Genomic DNA, 19856 nt, shown 5'->3' on the forward strand with positions numbered 1-19856 from the left:
GCACAAGGAGATATGTCCCATTGATTTCAGTGGCCTCATGGTTTTGCTCTGGGAACCCCCCCCTCCCCAATCAACAGTCCAGAGATCCCAGGACCACAAAGTAAGATTACTTATGAATCCAGGAAACAGTGAAGGAACTGGAGTGTAGGTTCTGTAGCAGTCAGGTAAACTGTGCATAGACCAGAGGTAACACTCTAGTATTGCCTTTGGTGCCTGGGGCCATCTTACAGGGTCTGAGATGTCAGGTTGGTGAGATTGGAGAATTTAATGGCACCAAGGAGTGGGAACTCCTGAGACACATATTTCACATATAGTCCTGGAAGAGAGGGGATATCAGGAAATCTACAGTTGAATTAATATTAGCGATCTGGGACCACTGGAGTGTGGAGATCTCCAAACTGGGGTGCAGGAAGAATCTGCAAAGAGATGAATCTACAGGAAACTCTAGGGGAGAAGTAAAGAAATGGGGCCCTGAAAGAGAAGAGGTTCTTCTCTAAGATGTAGGGAAGGAATAACTCTACTAGACAGAAAGAAAAAGAATTTAAAGGCAAATTTTTGTTTGTGTGTGAGTCTGTTTTATTCTCTTGTTTCTCTCAGTCAAATGAATTGCAAAGTAAAAGAAGTGACCATTTTGGGATTTAAAAGTGCTTTTGTGCATCCTAATGCACAGTAATCTGATTTTTCTTAAGCTTTCAACCTTTTTTCCCTAGAGGGGGCTGAAAATGACCAGAGCTGCTATGTGTAGACTTATGTTCAGTTCAGCCTCTCCAAAGAACGGTAGACTTCCCCAAAACTCTATGCTCTGAAGTCGGCCTCGGTTTCTTTTGAGATGGATCCCTATGTCTCCCAATACCCCAGATTCCTGAGATAGGAGCCATAGCCCTTTTGCTTCCAGAGAGCTGTGTTTCTGTCTCAGGTCTCAAATAATTTACTGCCATTTGAAAGATTTGGGGCAGTCTGGGAGAATGGAGTTTTTGAGGGGGAAGAGAAGTTTTCTTTCAAAAATGTGACCTAAAATACTGTGTTTAAACTTAAATGGTATATGATAAATTAATTTCAGTTGATACATTTGGGGATAAGGTTTTAGAAATATGTGTGCACTAATATTGTAGCAATACTACATCTATATTTAATTTGATTTTAAGTTAACCTATAAAAAGTTAGGTTTTTAAACAAAGTTCTCTGGTAACTTACTAAAGAGATCACTTGTTTGTTTCTTCTAATTAGATGAAGTATATTGTTTTCTAAAATGTATGTTGAGTAATTTGTAAAAATTATAAGCTATGCTTTAACATTTTGTCAGCTCTGCTGGACAAGTATAAATTTTATGAAATTTGATCCAAAGTTATTTAGATAGTAGCTATATTTTGAATATTAGAAGTTTTTAAAAAGTGATTTTAAAAACAAGACTCAAGAAAGATTGATTTGCAAAAGCAATTAATAATTAAATCCATCCTTCCCTCACTGTTTGTGAATGCTCCTTAGAAGTGAGAAAACAGAGTCACTGGAGTCACCCCCTCTTAATTGCTTCTATTGTTTAAAAGAATAGCTTATGTTTACATGGTGTTAATAACTGAATATTTGGTTTTATTTTTTTGAGTCTGTGGTTGTTGTAAGGCAAAGTCATTTGTGATCCTACAGGTATCAAAGGTTCTACCATTTAGCAAAGCATGTAACTTCTAAGAGAAGTTTGTTAGATTTCTGGCTAACTGCAAATTCTTTGAAAATGATTATTTCAATACCCTTTCAGTAAATTATTTATTAACTGCATCATGGTCTCATTGTTTAATGAATATGATAGCAAATGTGCTTTTTTGAAGTAGGATTTCAACCTGACAGTCCTGCATATCTAACTTTGGCTGGGCTTTGCAGGCACATGGGGCAGAGAAGTTTAGGATCTAAAACACGGTCAGTGAAACTTGCTATTTTGGGATTATAACTTAAGAGTTTTGAGTCTTGAATTTGGGAATGGTTATCTGATGAATTGTTAAGTTAGTAACCCTCCATTTGAGAGCTATAAGGTGGAATTGTTACTACATGACTGGTTGTCAGCTCTGATTTATGTGGCCCTGAGGCCCTGAAGGATCAGTTTTGATGCTCTCATAATCATTTCCCTGCTTTTTCCTCATAGCAAATTTCTATAATTAGAATTAGTGGTCAATTGAAATTATAAGCACAGTTCAAGTGTGTAATATCTTGCTGTCATCTGGTCATTTGGTCATGTGTTTGTATGAAAGAAAGTCCTTTAAGGACCTTATGTAAATGTAAAAACAATTGATACCTTATGTAAATACAAAAACAACTGACTGTGGAACTCGTTTCTTCATTCATTGATTATTGAAACTGAAGCTGAAATATCTTTCAGTGGTTTAGAGAAGAGGATTTTAGTGTACTCAGGTTGTTCTTAGAGAGATGTAACTTATGGAATATTTTATTACATCAATGGGAAAGTCACTTATTTAAGATTGTTATTAAGGTGGGAATAACATTTATTTTTATAGTGTATATAATGTTTCCTTTTGAGTAATTTATATTGAAAAGCTACTGACCTATCATTATTGGCCTTTCCCAGTTTATCCTACAACAGGCAAAAGAGGGGGTTGGAATATCTTTAAAAAATAATAATGGTAGAGGCTTTACATACATACCTCATGCAGAAGTCTGCATTAATCTCTATTACTATCCTGCTTTTGATAGGTAAATGAGACCTGTTAATGAAAGATTTTGGAAATGCCTCTATTATTCTAATGGGACTCCCCCTTTCTGGAAATTGTTTTTGGGTTATAATATAGTCTCTAAAAAAGAGAAGATGCCTTACTATTTGCAGAATTTTCAGGAAAGGTATAAACACACCTTCCTAGAATGAGGGCTCTGTTCTTTGTATTTACTCTCTCTAGTTCTCTTAGGTTTATTTTTCTCTAGTCTTTGAGTAATTCATCTTCAAATGCTAGCATTAGAATGTTGTATTGACCAGCCTCAGGGGTTTGACTCAATCCTCTGGATCTTCAATCAGCTCAAGCCTCTTCAAATGGACTCTGTAGGATGACCTAGCTCAACGCTCATTTTCAGTAGGAAGTAATTTTAGAAGATGAGATCATCACCCACAGCCCCAAAGACTTTGGGTCCCTTTTGTTTGGGAAGGAATTGGAACTGGTTGGCAGATGGATCCCAAACTATGTGGTGTCTGAGTAGTTCTCTGTAAGGAGTCCATCAGTGCTGTGAAGGGGGGAGGTTAAATAGGATTAATGCTGTTCCCCTGCTGCAATAATATTTGGGGCTTAGAATGGGGACAGCAGATTAAGATTTGGGTTAATATTATTGGGAACAATACCCCACAAACAATTTAGTTTGATGTTTGTCAAATTATAGAATTATAGAGGCTTGATGGCTAGAGATAACTAGGTACAATAAGTGTTTGTGTCCTGATAATAGAAAAAGAGGATTTGTGGAACTGACTGTCCAATTTGGAATAATGTTTGGTTTGCTACAAGAGCAGGGCATTTAGAAAACCCACTTCAAAGAATAATTTGGTAATAGGTATAGATTTCTTAGGAAGATTGGGAATCAAATTAAGGGTTTAAGAACAAGTGATAGATACCATTACTTGGTTGGAATTGGCAAAGTACTCTGAAGAGTCTGAACAAAAAAAAGCAATTTCTGTGGCTGTGTCATGGGTTGCCCCATGCCCAGATAGTACCATTCCCTTTGGGTATGGAAGAACTCAAAATAACATTTCTTGGGGAGATGTGCATGCTTTATACGGGTCTCTTAACTCTGGACATGAGTCAACTTTTCTCTCATGGCAGAGTGAAAAGTTCCAAAATCTAGAGTAGCATGTACCTGAGTCTCGTATGTAACTGAGGGGAGCCCTGACAATTTCTCAGGGAGGAGCATACTCTGAGCAAGCCTTGGGTGGTATTGTGGAGACAGCGCTCTCAAGCCTGCTTTGTTTGGGAACTGAGTGGGCATCTATGCACCAACCCAGTTGGCTATTCTTTTACCTTGGCATTTGATGAAGAAAGAAAGACTGAATCAGGAAGAATTAAATAAAGGACAGTAACTGATGAATTAAAGGCTAGAAATCTAGTTCTGGATTTGCATCATTCCTTGATGCGAGTAAATATTATTGGATAAGTTACACAAGAGAAACAGTTAAGGGAATAACAGCAGAACTGCATGGGAAAATAGAATGACTCTAGAAAAGTTATTGGCAGGAAGAGGAGGAACGTGTGCTACAATTGAAAGTAGTTTCATTCCCACTATAGCTCTGTCAAAAGAATTAGCAGAGAATTCGGGATTAATTATCCATTCTGTGTAAGGAGATCTATGCAGGAAGTTTGGGATATAAAAATTAGCCAAAACTGAGGGGTTTGAAAAGGATGTAGAGACCAACTTATTAAAAAAGAAAAAGGACAAATTGTGAGAAATGGATGGATATTTGGTTTCCACAGTTATGAAAATTAAATTGGAGAAATGAAACAAATTAGAAAACGAAAACCTACTAGGACATCAAGGAATAATTAAGGGCTAAGGACTGACTTTTGTAATCAGGGGTGGTAGTCTGAAATTTGAAAAGAATCTTTTGTTCTTGGCCTTTAGCCCTCCTTGGTTACTTTCCCCCTTCTAAAATGGAAGCTCCTTTGAGTCAGGGACTAGTTATGTAATGAAGGGTGGAGATTCATGATGTGTTAACCTTGTAATATCCAATTAATGGACTCAGGAGGGATCTGTGCTTGAGGGTAAGAAATAAAATGCTGCCCATGGAGTCCCAGAGGTGTGTCTATTCACCCAGGCACCCATTCTTGCAAAAATGTAAAAGAAATATTTCCTGCTTTCATCAGTCAGTCAGTGGAGTTCTTGGTAAGATATTTTGTCTCTTAACACTGAGAACTGTTGAAGATCTGAGCTTAAAAAGTCCAAGGTCTCATATTGCATCTAGGGCCCTCTCCAGTCTGATCTCTGTCTGGCCACTGGACCTTGATGGCTCCGATGGGAAAGTGAGGCAAGCAACTTTGCCCAGCCCTCCCCCACTCCAGTCCATTCACTTGTTTATCATGGCCTCTCCTTCCTGATGTCTCTTGGAGAATGAAAGGTAACCAATCCCTAGAGTGCTTATGGGTGAGGCAAGGCCTGGGGGATTCTGGAAAGACTGGACTGGGTGCCAAGACAGTGGACCTCACCTCCACCCCAGCAAAGTTCTCTCTAAGTGAAAGAGGTAAAATTCCCATGTTGGGGGTGGGGACCCAGGATTCTGCACATTCCTATTAGAATTAAGTTTTGTAGATCATTGATAGGAAATGAGTTTGGTTTTTACCTTTGATTATAAATGAAAGCAGAAACCAAAATCAAATGTTTATTTTGTCTCCTTTTCTACTATTGTGGGTGTTTAGTGAAAAGTCACAGATGGAAACTTTTGTTTTTCTAAATTATTGCAAAAGACATTTGAACTGCTGTGACAATTCCCTGGTGTAGTCATTTCATCTTTAAGACGTTTACCTAGGGGCAGGAAATTGGCTGAAGAGAATGATGCTTTTACATAAGTAAAAGCACATATGTGCTTTTTGGGTTGTGCTTTTAGAAGTCATTTTATTCTGAAGTTCATGAACATCTAGAAAAGAGATTTTACAAAGTATCATAGAAAAAGGATTCCAGTGGAAATACCCACAGCCCCCTGGTGAGTGGAGCTGGCATTGAAAAAAGATTTGATAAATGTAACATGCTGCTGTCAGAGACGAGCTGCTTAGATCTCTGGGCATTTTGCAAAATGCTTCAGTCATCTACTTTCTCTTTTCTTTTTTGCTCACCTTATCCCTTACTCTAGAACACCTTACCAGCCCCAGCCCTCATCATTCATTCTCACTCACACCTTCTCTCTACCTCTGTCTCTGTCTCTTTCTGGCAGGCACCCATATGCTTCTTTTAACTAGTATTGTTGAGGAGAAAGACACCCCAATAAGATTAGGTGTCATGAGTTTGGTGAATTGGCACTCTCATTTTCTCTCCAAGTTAAGGGGCAAAGATTTATATTGCTACTTGACAGCAGGCTAAAGTTCCAAAGGAATTTATCAAAGAGGCAGGAACAAGAATTACTCTGTGCAGCGGGCAAATCCCAGGGGAATCTGCCAGAGTTGGAATCAAAGAGATAACTTTATGGGGAAAATTAGGTAGGTTGATAGGCTAAAATGATGGTTTCCAGGTACAATTGCACACTGCTATTGACCAACACTGTTTGTGGTTCTCCCAAGGCAGTCTAGCCTTAGGGTTTCTCAAGTACTTTCTCACATCTTTTCATCATGATCATGCAAGACCAATCCATATAAGCTTGTACTAAGATCTTTCAAAGCCAGGTAGATAAATTATGTGTAATTGTCTGGATGGGCCCATTTAGATGGAAATGCCTTTGGTGAAAAATGCCACTCATGTTTGCTTCAGAAATGTAACATAACTATAATAGAAAAAGATAAGGATCCTAGAGCTCCCTTTTCTTTCTTGTTTTTCCTGTCATGGATAATGTAATAAATCATTACTGAAGACAACCCAACTTTGAACCCCAGTTATTCTTACACTGGAGAAATTACTGCTGTCCTGATAAATCAAAAGTAAAGAAACATGTTGCTTCTTGTCCACAATTAACCAAAAACATCTTTTTTTTTCTTCTCATTTCCTTTTAAAATGTGAGGTTGATTTTGCAGCTCTGACTTTCTTCTAAGAAACATTTATCTTTTGTTGCTTAAAGACAAAAGTATTTGATAATCCTTGCAATTTATCTTGCAGATGTTCTAGATCTTTAATAGAGTCACTGTATCTGTAACTGCTTAAAAAAATAGTTACCATTATTAGATCTGTTTTCTAAGGTGAGCAAGGGGAAAATGAAAAGAACCTGTATGTTCTAAAATATTGTTAGGAAAAAAAAATCTTACCAAGAACTTCACTGATTCACTGATGAATGCAGGAAAGATTTTATTTTACTTTTTTGCAAGAATGAATGTACCCTAGTTCTGTAGAGTGGGAACACTTACAGAGACCAGGTCAAGCTTTTTATGAGATTTGGTTAGTTAGCCTTATTTCTCTTTCACAATCCTGTATGGTCAGAATATTTTCATAATCCTTTTTCCTTATTAAGGTCAGTAATATCAAATTTAAGCAAAAAGTCATTAGAGCAGTTCTAGTTGATCATGCTGTTGATCATGTTTCCATTCTCCCAATCCTTCCTTGTACAAGAAGCTAAACTTATTGTATTCCTGGGGTATTTTCCCTGTGGAAAACAAAACAACTAAGATTAAAAATTCCTTTTCTTACAATATTTACAGCACCTTACATTGTGGTGGTAAAGAACATGAAATAGAAGGGATGGCTATCATTTGGGAATTGAAGAACAAATTGTGGTATATGATTGTGATGGAACACCTACTGTGCTATAAGAAATAATGAACTAGTTGATTTTGGAAAGCAAAGAAAGATTTGCATGAAATAATGAAGAGTGCAATGAGCAGAATCTAGAAAATGTTATCTAAAGTAACAACAATGTTGTTCAAAGAATAACTGAATAAGTAAGGCTTTTAAGATTTATAAATATTCAAATCATCTACATTTCATTTAGAGAGAGAACTGATAAATAGAAGGATATATAGTATGACTTTACACATAGGCATATCTGTGTCCAATGGCAGCATTCTCTAATGTGGACTAAGGAGAATGGAGGGAAGACTTAAAATGTAAAAACAAATTCTGCTGCTTGGATTTAGTTGGCCAGCTCGGAGTTCAGATGGTTCATTGTGAAATATAAGGTTGTCCTTGCTTTAAACCTTTGATTCTAAAACAGTCAAGAACAAGTATTGGCAGCAAGAGAATGTTTAAGAATATATACAAAGCTGCATGAAGGAAAGGTGTAAAATATTTTCAGATGCTTATTGGCCCTTTTCTGAGGAAACAAGTTATTTAAATGTATTTGTCTTAAGCAATTCTACTAAGTTGGTAGGAATCCTCTCTACAACAGAGCTAGCACTTGATCATCTGGCTTGTTTAAGAAGGCCTCCAGCAAGGGGAAACTCAGTGACTTGGTTTAAATGGTGATTGTTAACTATAATGTCTGAGCTAGCTTTCTGGAGGTCCTTCGGACGGGCCTTGGTCTCAACAGGATAGACACCACACGAGAATAGAGTCTAGAGTCTTTATTCTGTCCCAGTCTTGATCTTAGTGCAAGAGGCAAGAGAGCCACCAGGAGGATGGTCAAAGGTGGACTGTCTCATTTCCAGTCCTCTCAGCCCTTAAATACCCTATTACATTACATCATACTGAATATGTGTGAATTAGAGAACTATTCCATCACTATGCTAAGTACTAAATATATGTAAACTAAAGAACCATCATCTCATCAATTCCACTAAGTTAACACTTTGTTATAAGTATCCTTGTTTCAAGTATACTTCTCCAGAGTTCTGGCCCTCTACAGTTAACTAAAGAAAATCTGAACCTGGCTTCTTATCTTCTCTCCTTGATTGTTTGAATTGTACAGCAGTCTAATCTCTGTAATGTTGTATTTTACTATGTTTCTAAGCTTTTGTTGAGTTGACTTCATTTAGAAAGATGTACTTCTGATTAGTGGATTGTAAGTTGGTGCAGTGGATAGACCACTGGGTTTGGAATTGGGGAGACTCATCTTAGTAAGTTCAAATCCAGCCTCAGACACTTCCCTAGCTGTGACTATGGTCAAGTCCCTTCACCCTGTCTGCCTTGGTTCCTCATCTGGAAAATGAGCTGAAGAAGGAAATGACAAAACCCTTCCAGTATCTTTGTCAATAAAGCCCTAAATAGGGTCATGAAGAGTGGGACACGACTGAACAACAAAACAACTACAAAAACTTCTGAGTAATCCTTAGTATCCTACTATCATAGAAATTTAAAAGAAATTAAAGAAGAATGGAATAGTTAAGGAAAAACTGAACAAATGAAGAGATCTTGCATGTAATTTAGTCAAAATATAAAGAAATCTTAAGAAATTTCTAATTTATACATATAAAACCCAATATAATCAAAGTGCTAAGGGGCTACTTTGTAAAATTGGGGAAAAGGGGGTTAACTATTTTTTTCCTTAAGAATTTTGTTATAATTGTAACTAAATGATCTTTTTCATCCCCTTTTGTTCTTAGCTAATGTTGCATCATATCTATCCACTCACATTAAAAGTGATCCTTAAGGGAGAAAGCAAGAGACATTAATGTTTTTAGGTTTTGAGAGCATAAGTTCACAGCATGATGCAAAAAAGCATTAAGCTTTTAACTGCTATGTTTTCATTCCCAAAAGGCTGTAGATCTTTCTATTGATGAATCCAGTCTGACTGGAGAGACAACCCCCTGTTCTAAATTGACTACACCTCAGCCTGCTGCTACTAATGGAGATCTCACCTCAAGAAGTAACATTGCTTTCATGGGAACGTTGGTCAGATGTGGGAAGGCGAAGGTAATTTTTAAAAAAAAATAAAGATTTCATTAAGCAAATTCCATATCCATTAAATTTCAAAGATTGAAGATTTTAAAAAACAAGAAGCAACCTTTTTTTTTCATTCCTGTTTTGAAAGGTAGGGATGAGTTATTAGCAGTTAATACAGCAATCTAGGAAGTGAGAAGGCTTTTTGCAGTTTACTTTATGTTGCATCTGCTATTGTGCTTCCTCTCCCTGGGTTGGGTAACCTGTTTATCACTGTTCATTCCTGGTAAAAGACACTCACTGGTAGTGATGTACCAACATACCCACTTTTGACTATGCAGGCATATATGTGGGGTTTGGTGACTCCCTGATCATCATTATGCTTGGTTTTGGTACCTACTGCAGAATTACTATTTTAATTTTTTCAACAGTATTGGAAATTCCTTATCTTTCACATTGTTTGAAAGGAAAAGTTGATCTTTCCATTTTAAACTTTATTTTCTCTCTCAGGGAATTGTCATTGGGACAGGAGAAAACTCTGAATTTGGCGAGGTTTTTAAAATGATGCAAGCAGAAGAAGTGAGTACTTTTCTATTTATTGTGCAACAAGTGCTTATGTGATTACATTCAAGGAATATAATCCAGTGCATGTGTATACAAAATGACAAAGGGGGAAATTGAGGAAAGGGAAGTCTGTCCTTCAGCAGGAAGTGGGGAGCTTGAAGAGTGGAGAAGCAATAGAACTTCATTTATGAGAAAGGTGCAGCATTGGGCTTTGGGGAGAGCAATGCAGATTGGTAGGAGTGTGGAAGTCTGTTCATATTGAATTGAAAACTGAGCTGAAGGCAAAGGTGAAATAAAAGTCAGAACCCTTGTCCTTTGCAAAGTGATGGTGGGTCATGTGCATTGTACCTAGCCTAAAACCTGAGAAATTCAATTGAGGAATGATTAGCATGGACATTGAAAATAATGTTCAGGACATCGTAGACCTTATATGTTATTTAATGACAGAAGTTATGGGTCTGATCTGTAGGTGTTTCATAAGGAGTATACATTATTGTAACAAAAGAAACACATTTAGAGTCCAACACTGACCTTTGGGACATTGTGCTTTAGAAAGGGCCTAAGAGATCTTGTCTCTATTAACCTCAGTCTCTTCTGCCTGAGGGTGTCAGATTTGATAGAACCACACATTTGCACCATTGTTTTTCTCTTATGCTGCATCCTTCTGAAAAGGTCATGTTCCAGAAGATCAGGACTGCCAGAGAGAGCATCCCAGTTTCTTTTGTTAGTCTCCAAAGCTTGGCTGTGTTTGACTTTTCTTAGGTTTTTTTTTCCTCTTGCCTTGTCATCACTGTTTCAGTGGAAGAAAATCTGTGACTGTTCAGATTGGTACTTTATGAAGTAATGACTACAAGATTTAAAATTTTTTTCCCTTGTTATTTAAAGAAATAGGAGGGGATTCTGGAAATATGGTAAAGTCAGAAATTTCTAAGCTCTCCAGATTTGTTCCCCAAAACAAGACAAAATAGCACCTTGGGGCAAATGTGGAATGGCAAAAATAAACAAGACTGGGTTAGAACAGTGGTCTTCCTGAGACAACCAGAGAAGATCCTAAAGAAAGACACCAGGACTGAAATTTGGCTTATGTGAAGTACAAGCACTTCCAGGCTAATTACAAGGAAACAGCAAGCAGCTGGGCTGGGGGGGGTAGCCTTTGCCCCAGCCACAGGGTTTTCACCTCCTTGACCTTGTGGGGACTCAGCATATGAGTGGGGGAAGATGGAGGGCACATCTGCTAGTCATGGGTCAGTGATCCTGGGCCCAGCTGTGTGGCTGAGACCAGACCCTGGACTAGAAAGAACCAGCACATGCCTTCCCTGTGAGTTCAAAGCAGTGGGTCCAGAATGCTGCTGCTGTGGCATTTACAGGAAGACAGACTTCTTGCTTTTTAGGCCAGAAGAGAGGACCTGAGGCCAGAGGCACCATCCCTAAACCTCAGAACTCAAGGTGATTACACTACAAGCTCCTATTTAAAAAAATAAAAGAGCAAGCAGTTGAAAAAGAACCCAACCATAGAAGGTTCTTGTGAGAATAGAGAACAGGGTTTACCTTCAGAGAAAGATACTGAAGTAAAAAAAAAAAAAAAAACAAAAAACTCTCCCCCCCTAGAAAGGAACATTAAATAGTTACCTGACCCAAAAGAATTCATTGAATAACTCAGAAAAAGATTTTAAAAATCAAGAGACACATTGAGGAAAAAAAGTTTTAAAATAAGAACAATCCAGGAAAAACAAGATTATGAAAAGAACATCGATCAACTAGAAAAGAAGATCCTGAATCTTTTTTTTTTTTTTTAAACCTTTTTATTTTCAAAACCTATGCATGGATAATTTTTCAACATTGACCCATACTAAACCTTGTGTTACAAATTTTCCCTTCCTTCCCACTCCCTCCCCTAGATGGCAAGTAATCCAAAATATGTTAAACATGTTATGTATGTTAAATCCAATATATGCGTACATTTTTATACAATAATTTGCTGCACAAGAAAAATCAGATCTAAAAGGAGAAGAAAATGAGAAAGAAAACAAAATGCAAGCAAACAACAATAAAAAGTAAAAATGCTATGTTGTGATCCACACTCAGTTTCCACAGTCCTCTCTGGGTATAGATGACAGAGATCCTGAATCTTAAGAAAGAAAATGACTCCTTGAAAACTAGAATTGGGCAAGGGGAAATCAGCAAAGTTACAAGAGACCAAGAAATAATAAACAAAATATGAAAAAATGAAAAAATAGTATGTGAGACATTTTATAAGAAAAAGAACTAATCTGAAGAATATGTCTGGAGGAGAAAACATAAGAATAATTGGACTATCTGAAAGTTACAATCAAAAAAAAAAAATCTTGATACAATAATACAAGAAATAATCAAAGAAAATTGTCCTGATAGAACAAGAGGGGAAAGTAGAAATAAGAAAAAAATCCACTGATCACCACCTGAAAGAAATCCTACAAAGATTATCTACAGAAACATCATAGCCAAGTTCTGAAATCCTTGGTCAAGGGGATAATATTACAAGCAACAAGAGAAAAAGCCTCTATCAATTCAAACATTGTAAAGCCATAATTGGAATCACACAAAACCTAGCAGGAGCTCCGTTAAAAAAATACAGATCTTAGAACACTGTATATAGAAGAGCAAAGATGATTATGGCTAAAAATATACCCAGCAAAGTTATGCATATTCCTGAATGGAAAAAACATATTCAGTGAATTACCAGATTTTGAGGATTTTATTGCAAAAAAGTGCTGAATTTAATAGAAAATTTGACATATGAGATCCAAGAGAAATATAAGGTAAACATCAAAGATTAATTACAAAGGACTCAATAAATACAAATTGTATTTTCTTTGTGGAACTGTAAACCATATGTCTAAGATTGTCATTAATAATTGGGTAGTTCAAAAGAAAGATTGGGTTAGAGCTTAGTACTATGTGAATCTAAAAAGCAAAACCATGTAGGAAGAAGTAAAAACAATGAGGTACAAGAGGAAGAACTGAAAAATGAGGTGTCAAAGCAATGATTGGATTGCTAGTTCTGCAACCCTATTCTCATTGGGAATGGCTTAAAGATATATATATGTACGTCTAGATATGTATCAAATATATATGTTTTTTATATATAGCTAGAAAGATATAAAAATCTTCTAAATTGAAAAAGTAATAAGAGGGAAAGGGAAGGGGGAAGGGATATAGGAGGGATTTTTAGAGGGAACTTTACTTATAAAGAGAATAATCTATATGCTTAGAGGGCAATAAAAGTCTTCTAAATTTATTTTAAAAAGAAGAGGGTGAGGAAATAGGATAGGGGTGGTAATAGAAGGATATATAGATTAATAGAAATGGCATAAAAAGGGAGGAAAACGTTGGGAGGAGGATAAGGGAGAGCTCCTTGGAGGGGTAGTTTAATTAGCAAGGTAGTAGGGAGAAGTAAAGTGGAGGAGTCAGCAGGGCTAGGGAATAAGAAATATAAAGAAGTAAAGATCAAGAGTAGAATTTATTAGGTTAAAAAAGTGGGTAATAATCATTGATTTTAGTCAAACTTAGAGCTAAATAGATTTACACTATGTGCCAACTATATTAATCAATATTGTTTTAAACTGTTTGAAATAGCTAGAATAAGTTTGGAATATTGCTTTAGTGTAGGAAATGATGAGTTGGTGGACTTAAAAAAATGTGAAGACTTGGACTTATAAAGAAAGATGTCTACCTTTAGAGGACAAATAAACATAATTCAGCCTCATATGAATGTTTGTATGTTATTGTGTCTATATCTGTGTTTATTTGTGTGTGTGTATGTATGTATATGTATAGCTCTGTGTGTATATATGTGCATATAACTATGAATATACAAATATATCTGCATTTAATTGTAGCCTTCTTGGGTGAGGGGAGAGGAAAGGAAAAAAAAATACTAACAAGGAAGCAAAGCAAAGTTGAACATTTCAACACAATGTGTAGTATTTATTATATAGGTTTTCTTGAAATGAAAGTTTATTGTTTTGAATTTTGAATCCTCTTATGCTGCTGTGCGCGTGGTGATTTTTTTTATTTATATTTTGTATCTAAGTTTTAAATAAATAAATTAGAAAAATAAGAAAGAGAGATATTTATATGATAGGAAAATTAATTACATACTATTAGCTTTCCAGAGTGTCTTTCTGATTTTGAGGACTTAGCATTGATCTGATATCTCATTTTCAAGTATTTAAAATTAGAGTTTTCTAGAATATAGATATTAGAATCAGATTATAATTAATCCACAGAATACATGCCCTCATAAAAGTATATTCTTCACAAATGTTTTCCAGTTTAGAAAATTAAAAAAAAAAAGAACTCTCACCTAATCCTAGCCAAGATTAGATATTATTAGTTTATTTCCATTAAACTTAGCATATCCCTGCATATTTCTTTGTTCTCAGATATCAGTGTTTTTGGTTTTGTCATGATTTCCTTGTTCTTAGGAATGTGTTGTTTTTATTTTTCAGTTTTGTTCTCTTGTAGAGAGCTCTCTATTTAATATGCCACACTTCATTCACAGGCCCCTGAAAATGTGTGTGGTTCTTCTGTGCCTCTGTCCTAGAAAGTGTATCCATTGAACTACAACTAAACCAAACCAGAATCTTTCATCAGATGCTTCAGCCTCTCCAATAGCTGACTAATTGTCTTTTTCTTCTCATGTTCTTCACTTTTTAGGGTTTTCCAATATTTTAGAACTGTACAATGTGCTAATGGTGATCTTATTTTGTATTCTGTTTAGCAAACAACCATGGTTGATGTTAAAGAGAGTTTTCATCTTAACGATCTAATGTTAAACTGTCAGTTTGATAGAAACAATTATGTTCTCAAGAATAGAATTTTTAGTGAACCCAGTGGGGAACTCATTGAGAACCAAAAGCTGAAGAATATTTTGAGTGTTCCTCCATTCTCAAAGTACTAGATGAGCACCTGCCATATTCTAGATATTTTCTATATGTGAAACATAAGTGTCAGGTTTTTAATTTGTACCTTTTGATGTATCCTAGTGCTTTCATATCATTTTGCTTTATCTAAAATCAAGAGTTTTCAAAAGTGAATTTTAAAAATGAAAATACTTTTAATTTATTTACAGTAAGATTTTCTTTGAGAAATCTAATCAGGATGGTTTCCTCTTCTTATTCACAAAAGCCTCCGAAGACACCACTGCAGAAGAGCATGGATCTTTTAGGAAAACAACTTTCTTTTTATTCCTTTGCCATAATAGGTAAGAGAAGAGTGAGTATGTATCTGGAATTGCTAGTTAGCTTTTAATATTGAAAGACAATTGTTGGATCATAGAATTTAGAGCTGGAAAGGCCTTTAGAGGTGATCTAGTCCAACTCCCTCATTTTATAAATTGGGAACAGTTCTTTGATTTGCCTTAAGGATACCTTTCTGCTTTCAAAGAGAGATGAGCCAACAAAGAGGAAACATCACAGATTCCACATTACTCACCCCTAAGGAGGACTAGGAGTGTGGGAACCTCATAGGCACATAGGACAGTTTAGAGTTTGTGACGGAGCTGAGTCACAAACTTCTCCCAAGATGGACCCTATACTTTGAGGGGGAGGTGGTTGTGAAATGTTCAGAAGGTGAATTGTGAGAGTCAGTGCCCTGACATCTAAGGGGACAAGCAGGCCTTGGTGGGTAGGGAGGGAGCTGTTATGACCAATTCTAGACAAACAGAGGTCATCATCCAGAGGCCAGTGTGCTACGCAGGGAGCCCATTTATGTCAACTTTGATAAGATACACACTGGACCAAACTTTTTGTAGGGCTATTTTGATAAACTTTTGCAAACAGAGGAGATGTCCATTGGTGGGGAAATAGCTGAAAATAGCATGGCATGTGAAGGTAAGGGAATACACTTATGCCAGAGAAAATGACTGATAGGAAGAACTCAGAGCAGAAGGCTTTTATGAAACAATAGTCCAAAGTGGGAGAAGAAATAGGTGATGAGGGCAGTCATGTCCATAGAGCCCCAGTCTGGGCCCCAGGAGAGAGGGGAGGAAGCTCATTGCTGCCCTCAGAGAGGTGGGGACCGTGGCTGAGGCGCACAGCATTCGTTCTCCAAGGTCACTCTCCGAGGGCTTGTTTTCCTCACTTGACTTTTTCTTTGCTGCAGTTTGGGTGTGATGTGGGAACTGGGGCACCGAGAAGTGACTATGAAGTAAAAAACAAGGCATCAATAAAACTTAAATATAAAACCTCCTTCTTCCTCCCTGAAATGATGCAGAGAAGGTGGAAGTCAGGCCGTGTAATGGCGGGTGAAAACAAAACATGGCACAGTTCTCTAAGGACTGAATCAGGAGTGATAAAATTCAGGGTGAACTACAGCTCACAAGGAAAGCTAAGAACAGAAAGAGTGGGCTTTAAGCTACATTGGAGTGAGAGAGGAGGATCTAAGGGAGTTAGATTGTTGTTCAGGCTAGAAAGGATGAGAGCAATGAACAACAGACTCTGCAGAGGAGAATGAACTTTAGACTGGAGGGGACAAAACAAAAATGACAGATATGGAGTTAATGTCTGCAATAAGGAAGGTGAGGAGGGTGTTATCAGCTCTTCATGATGGGTTCAAGTCTCTAGAGCTTCCATTTAGCAGCCTTTAATAGGCTTGGAAAGGCGGGGGGGGGGTTCTATGGACTGAATGTGGGGAATCCTTGTTCTAGCACTCAGAAGAGGAAAGGTCTAGAACCTGCATGCTGTAGGCTGCTGTTCTCAACTTCAGTCTTTGGCAAAATTCTAGACTGTCTTCTTAAAAGAATGGTTCCTGAGAATCTGAGCACAAAGAACCAGCCTCACTCCATCAGGGTCTGGCCATGTCAGACTACACTAAACGAAGGCTGTTGTTACAGCTTACTTAGATCTTCAGAAAGGGGTTTGAGAGATCTTGGTGTACTGTTCTTGTGGAGAAGATGTAGAGGTTAGGACTGGATGTTAGTGGGGAAAAGACTTGGTTTCTGGTCCGACTCTCCCTGGATCCCATTCACCCCCTCTTGCCTTCTGCCCCTGCTTCCCTCCCACACAAGGGCAGAAAGGGTGACAGTTCTGTTCTCATTATGGCTCCAGTGAGGAGGAAGAGCTGATGACAAGAGTCAAAGAAAAATCACAGCAAACCAAAACAAGTAAGATGAAGTTTCATAGGAATAAAATATGTTTTCAGCTTGGGTTCAGCTTTCCATGTTCAAGCTGGGGGGAGCAATGTGCCTTGGAAGCAGTTTGTCTGACAACAAGGCACAAAGCTCCATACGAGGCAGCCACAAGGAGCCAGCGCGACTAGGCTGTGTATCCTGGGTTCAGGAGCCACTGATTCTGCTAACTTGAGTCCAATCCTGTCTAGAGGAGTGTGCTTTTCTAAGTATTGCAGTTGAGGAAGAACTTCAGTGTGCTTGAGAGTGTTTCTTGGGCAGCCACGAGAGGGAAGGCTTAAATTCCAAGATGAGCGTGGATCAGACTTAGACAAGACAGAAACGGGTTTTGACGTCTTTGGAGGGCCCTCATGTCTAAGAGACTTTACTCTCAGAGGGTAGAAGTTCTTCCTCCATCCTGTTCTTTGCTCTGTACCCACAGAAGTTAGAACTTTATTATCATAGTCCCTTGCTAGATCACGTGCCACTGTAGGTGGTCTTCCAAATAAGTGTGCATGTCTGAGAGCTTTGGTGTAAATTAGGTCAACTGTCTTATTTCTTTAATAGCTATTATTTATGTGGTGCTGTAAGGTTTGTAAAGCATTTTACCAGTATTATTTCATTTGATCCTCACAACAACCTTGGCAGCAAGATATTATTATTCCCATTTTATGGGAGAGGAGACTGAGGAAAACAGGTTAAGTGATTTTCCCAGAGGCCCATAGCTAGTACACTCTGAGGCTGAATTTGGACTGAGGTCGGCCTGAATTGACATCCTGCGCTTTACCTACTATGTCAATTAGCTTCCTATTGAAAGGAGACTTGATTTAGAATACAAATCAGTAATCCGTTGGGATTGGCTATATTGTTTAAAATGTCTGTGACTTTCACATCCCATGGAGTCAGAACATCTGTTTTTTTTGTTTGTTTGTTTGTTTTTTGGTGTTTTTTTTTTTTTTTAAGTAGCTCAGTTCATTCATTTCTTTTTTTTCTCAATAGTATTTTATTTTCCCAAATCAATGCAAAGATAATATTCAACATTCACTTCTGCAAAACCTTGTGTTCCAAATTTTTCTCCTTCTTTCCCTTCTTCCCAAGACAGCAATCCACTGTAGATTAAGTATATGCAGTTCTTCTAAACAGGTTTTCATATTTGTCATGCTGTGCAAGAAAAATCAGATCAACAGGGAAAAAACCACAAGGAAAAAAAACAAACGCAAAAAGTGAAAATACTATGTTGTGGTCCATATTTGGTTCCCACGGTCCTTTCTCTGGGTGTAGATGGTTCTCTCCATCACAAATCTATTGAAACTGGCCTGAATCACCTTGTTGAAAAGAGCCACATCTGTCACACTTGATCATCACATAATCTTGCTGTTACTATGTACAGCGTTCTCTTGGTTCTACTCTCAATAAGAACTTGTAACAAATTAGTACTTCAGCAAGCATTTCTGCTTTTACTGTGTGCCAGGTACTGTGTCTGGTCCTAGGAATTCGAACATACAGAATAACAGTCCCTGCCTTCAAGGATCTCATACTCTAAAACAGAATACCAGTAGGACATGTTTAAGGAGCATGGCAGGGGCAGCTAGGTGGTGCAGTGGATAGAGCACCAGCCTTGAATTCAGGAGGAACTGAGTTCAAATCTGGTCTCAGACACTTAACACTTCCTAGTTGTGTGATCCTAGGCAAGTCACTTAACCCCAGCCTTAGAAAACAAAAAACAAAACAAAACAAAACAAAAAAAAAAAAGGAGCATGGCCCCTGGTTGCACAATAGGCACTTAATGAATGCTCCACTGACTGACACAGGACTTCAGTTTCAGTCCTATTGCCCCAGGCAGTCACTTTGTCTCTCTGGGTCTCCGTTTCCTAATCTGTAATGTGAAGCACATGGATAGATGCTTTCTAAGACCTTGTAGAGCTTTCAAGCTGGCACTATAAGTTCAATGAGTAGAAATAAATGCAGAGTAATTGGGGAGAGGCACTAGTATTTGATAAGAAAACCTTTATGAAGAATTAAATGAAAACAGTTCTTGAATGTATTATACCTTTGACAAGGCTTCATCATTTTAGTATCTTTGTTAAATGGTTGTTATCAATTTAACACCTTAAAGACCTCTTGGACTAAGGGGTAGAGCTTTAAAATTATGCATTATAATTGACTCTGACAGAACATTCCTTGGAGTGAGTGTTCAGATTTTTGCTTTAGGAGGCCATGATTTCATCAGTGGTTCTGCTGGTTTCACAGCCACAAACTGCAATTCTTACATTCCTTTGTAGACAGTCTTGATAAGCTGCCATGAGCAAAGGGAAGTGACAACCTGATGAACAGCCATCTGGGTGATGAGCAGACTCTTGAGTTTGGTCAAACTGACCCACAGTCAGGAGTTGAATTGGTCTCTTGTTCTTTAACATGTCTACTTTTACCATAAAGTGATGGGGAAGACGAAGTTAATTAACTTTTAATTTATTCCTTCTCTTACTAACTAAAAGCATATAGAACTGTGTAATAAAACCTCTCTGGCCAGTTAAACTATATGATCCTTATGGATTAACAGTGTCCAAAAAACTTTCAACTCAGCTGAAAATGTTTTAAGATTCTTTCTTGAATTTTCCTCCCAGTTTACCTTACTGTTTGTTTGATTAAGGAGCTTTTAGTCAGACTCAGTGTCATCATGGTGAAGAACAGTCATTTGTTACTGTGTGAGCAGGTAATT

At 37.4% G+C, this 19856-nt stretch overlaps 1 protein-coding gene across 7 annotated transcripts in view; it reads left to right on the plus strand.

Moving 5' to 3' along the window:
- ATP2C1 (ATPase secretory pathway Ca2+ transporting 1) overlaps positions 1–19856 on the plus strand; it is a 221473-nt gene that overhangs the window by 170700 nt on the left and 30917 nt on the right. For all 7 annotated transcript variants that reach the window (XM_074270895.1, XM_074270897.1, XM_074270891.1 and 4 more), the window contains 3 exons: positions 9304–9459; positions 9937–10005; positions 15160–15235. In XM_074270895.1, the coding sequence (XP_074126996.1) occupies positions 9304–9459; positions 9937–10005; positions 15160–15235 (301 nt within the window). The remainder of the gene's footprint in view (positions 1–9303; positions 9460–9936; positions 10006–15159; positions 15236–19856) is intronic.

The sequence above is a fragment of the Sminthopsis crassicaudata genome, chromosome 5, assembly GCF_048593235.1.
Source record: "Sminthopsis crassicaudata isolate SCR6 chromosome 5, ASM4859323v1, whole genome shotgun sequence".
NCBI lineage: Eukaryota > Metazoa > Chordata > Mammalia > Dasyuromorphia > Dasyuridae > Sminthopsis > Sminthopsis crassicaudata.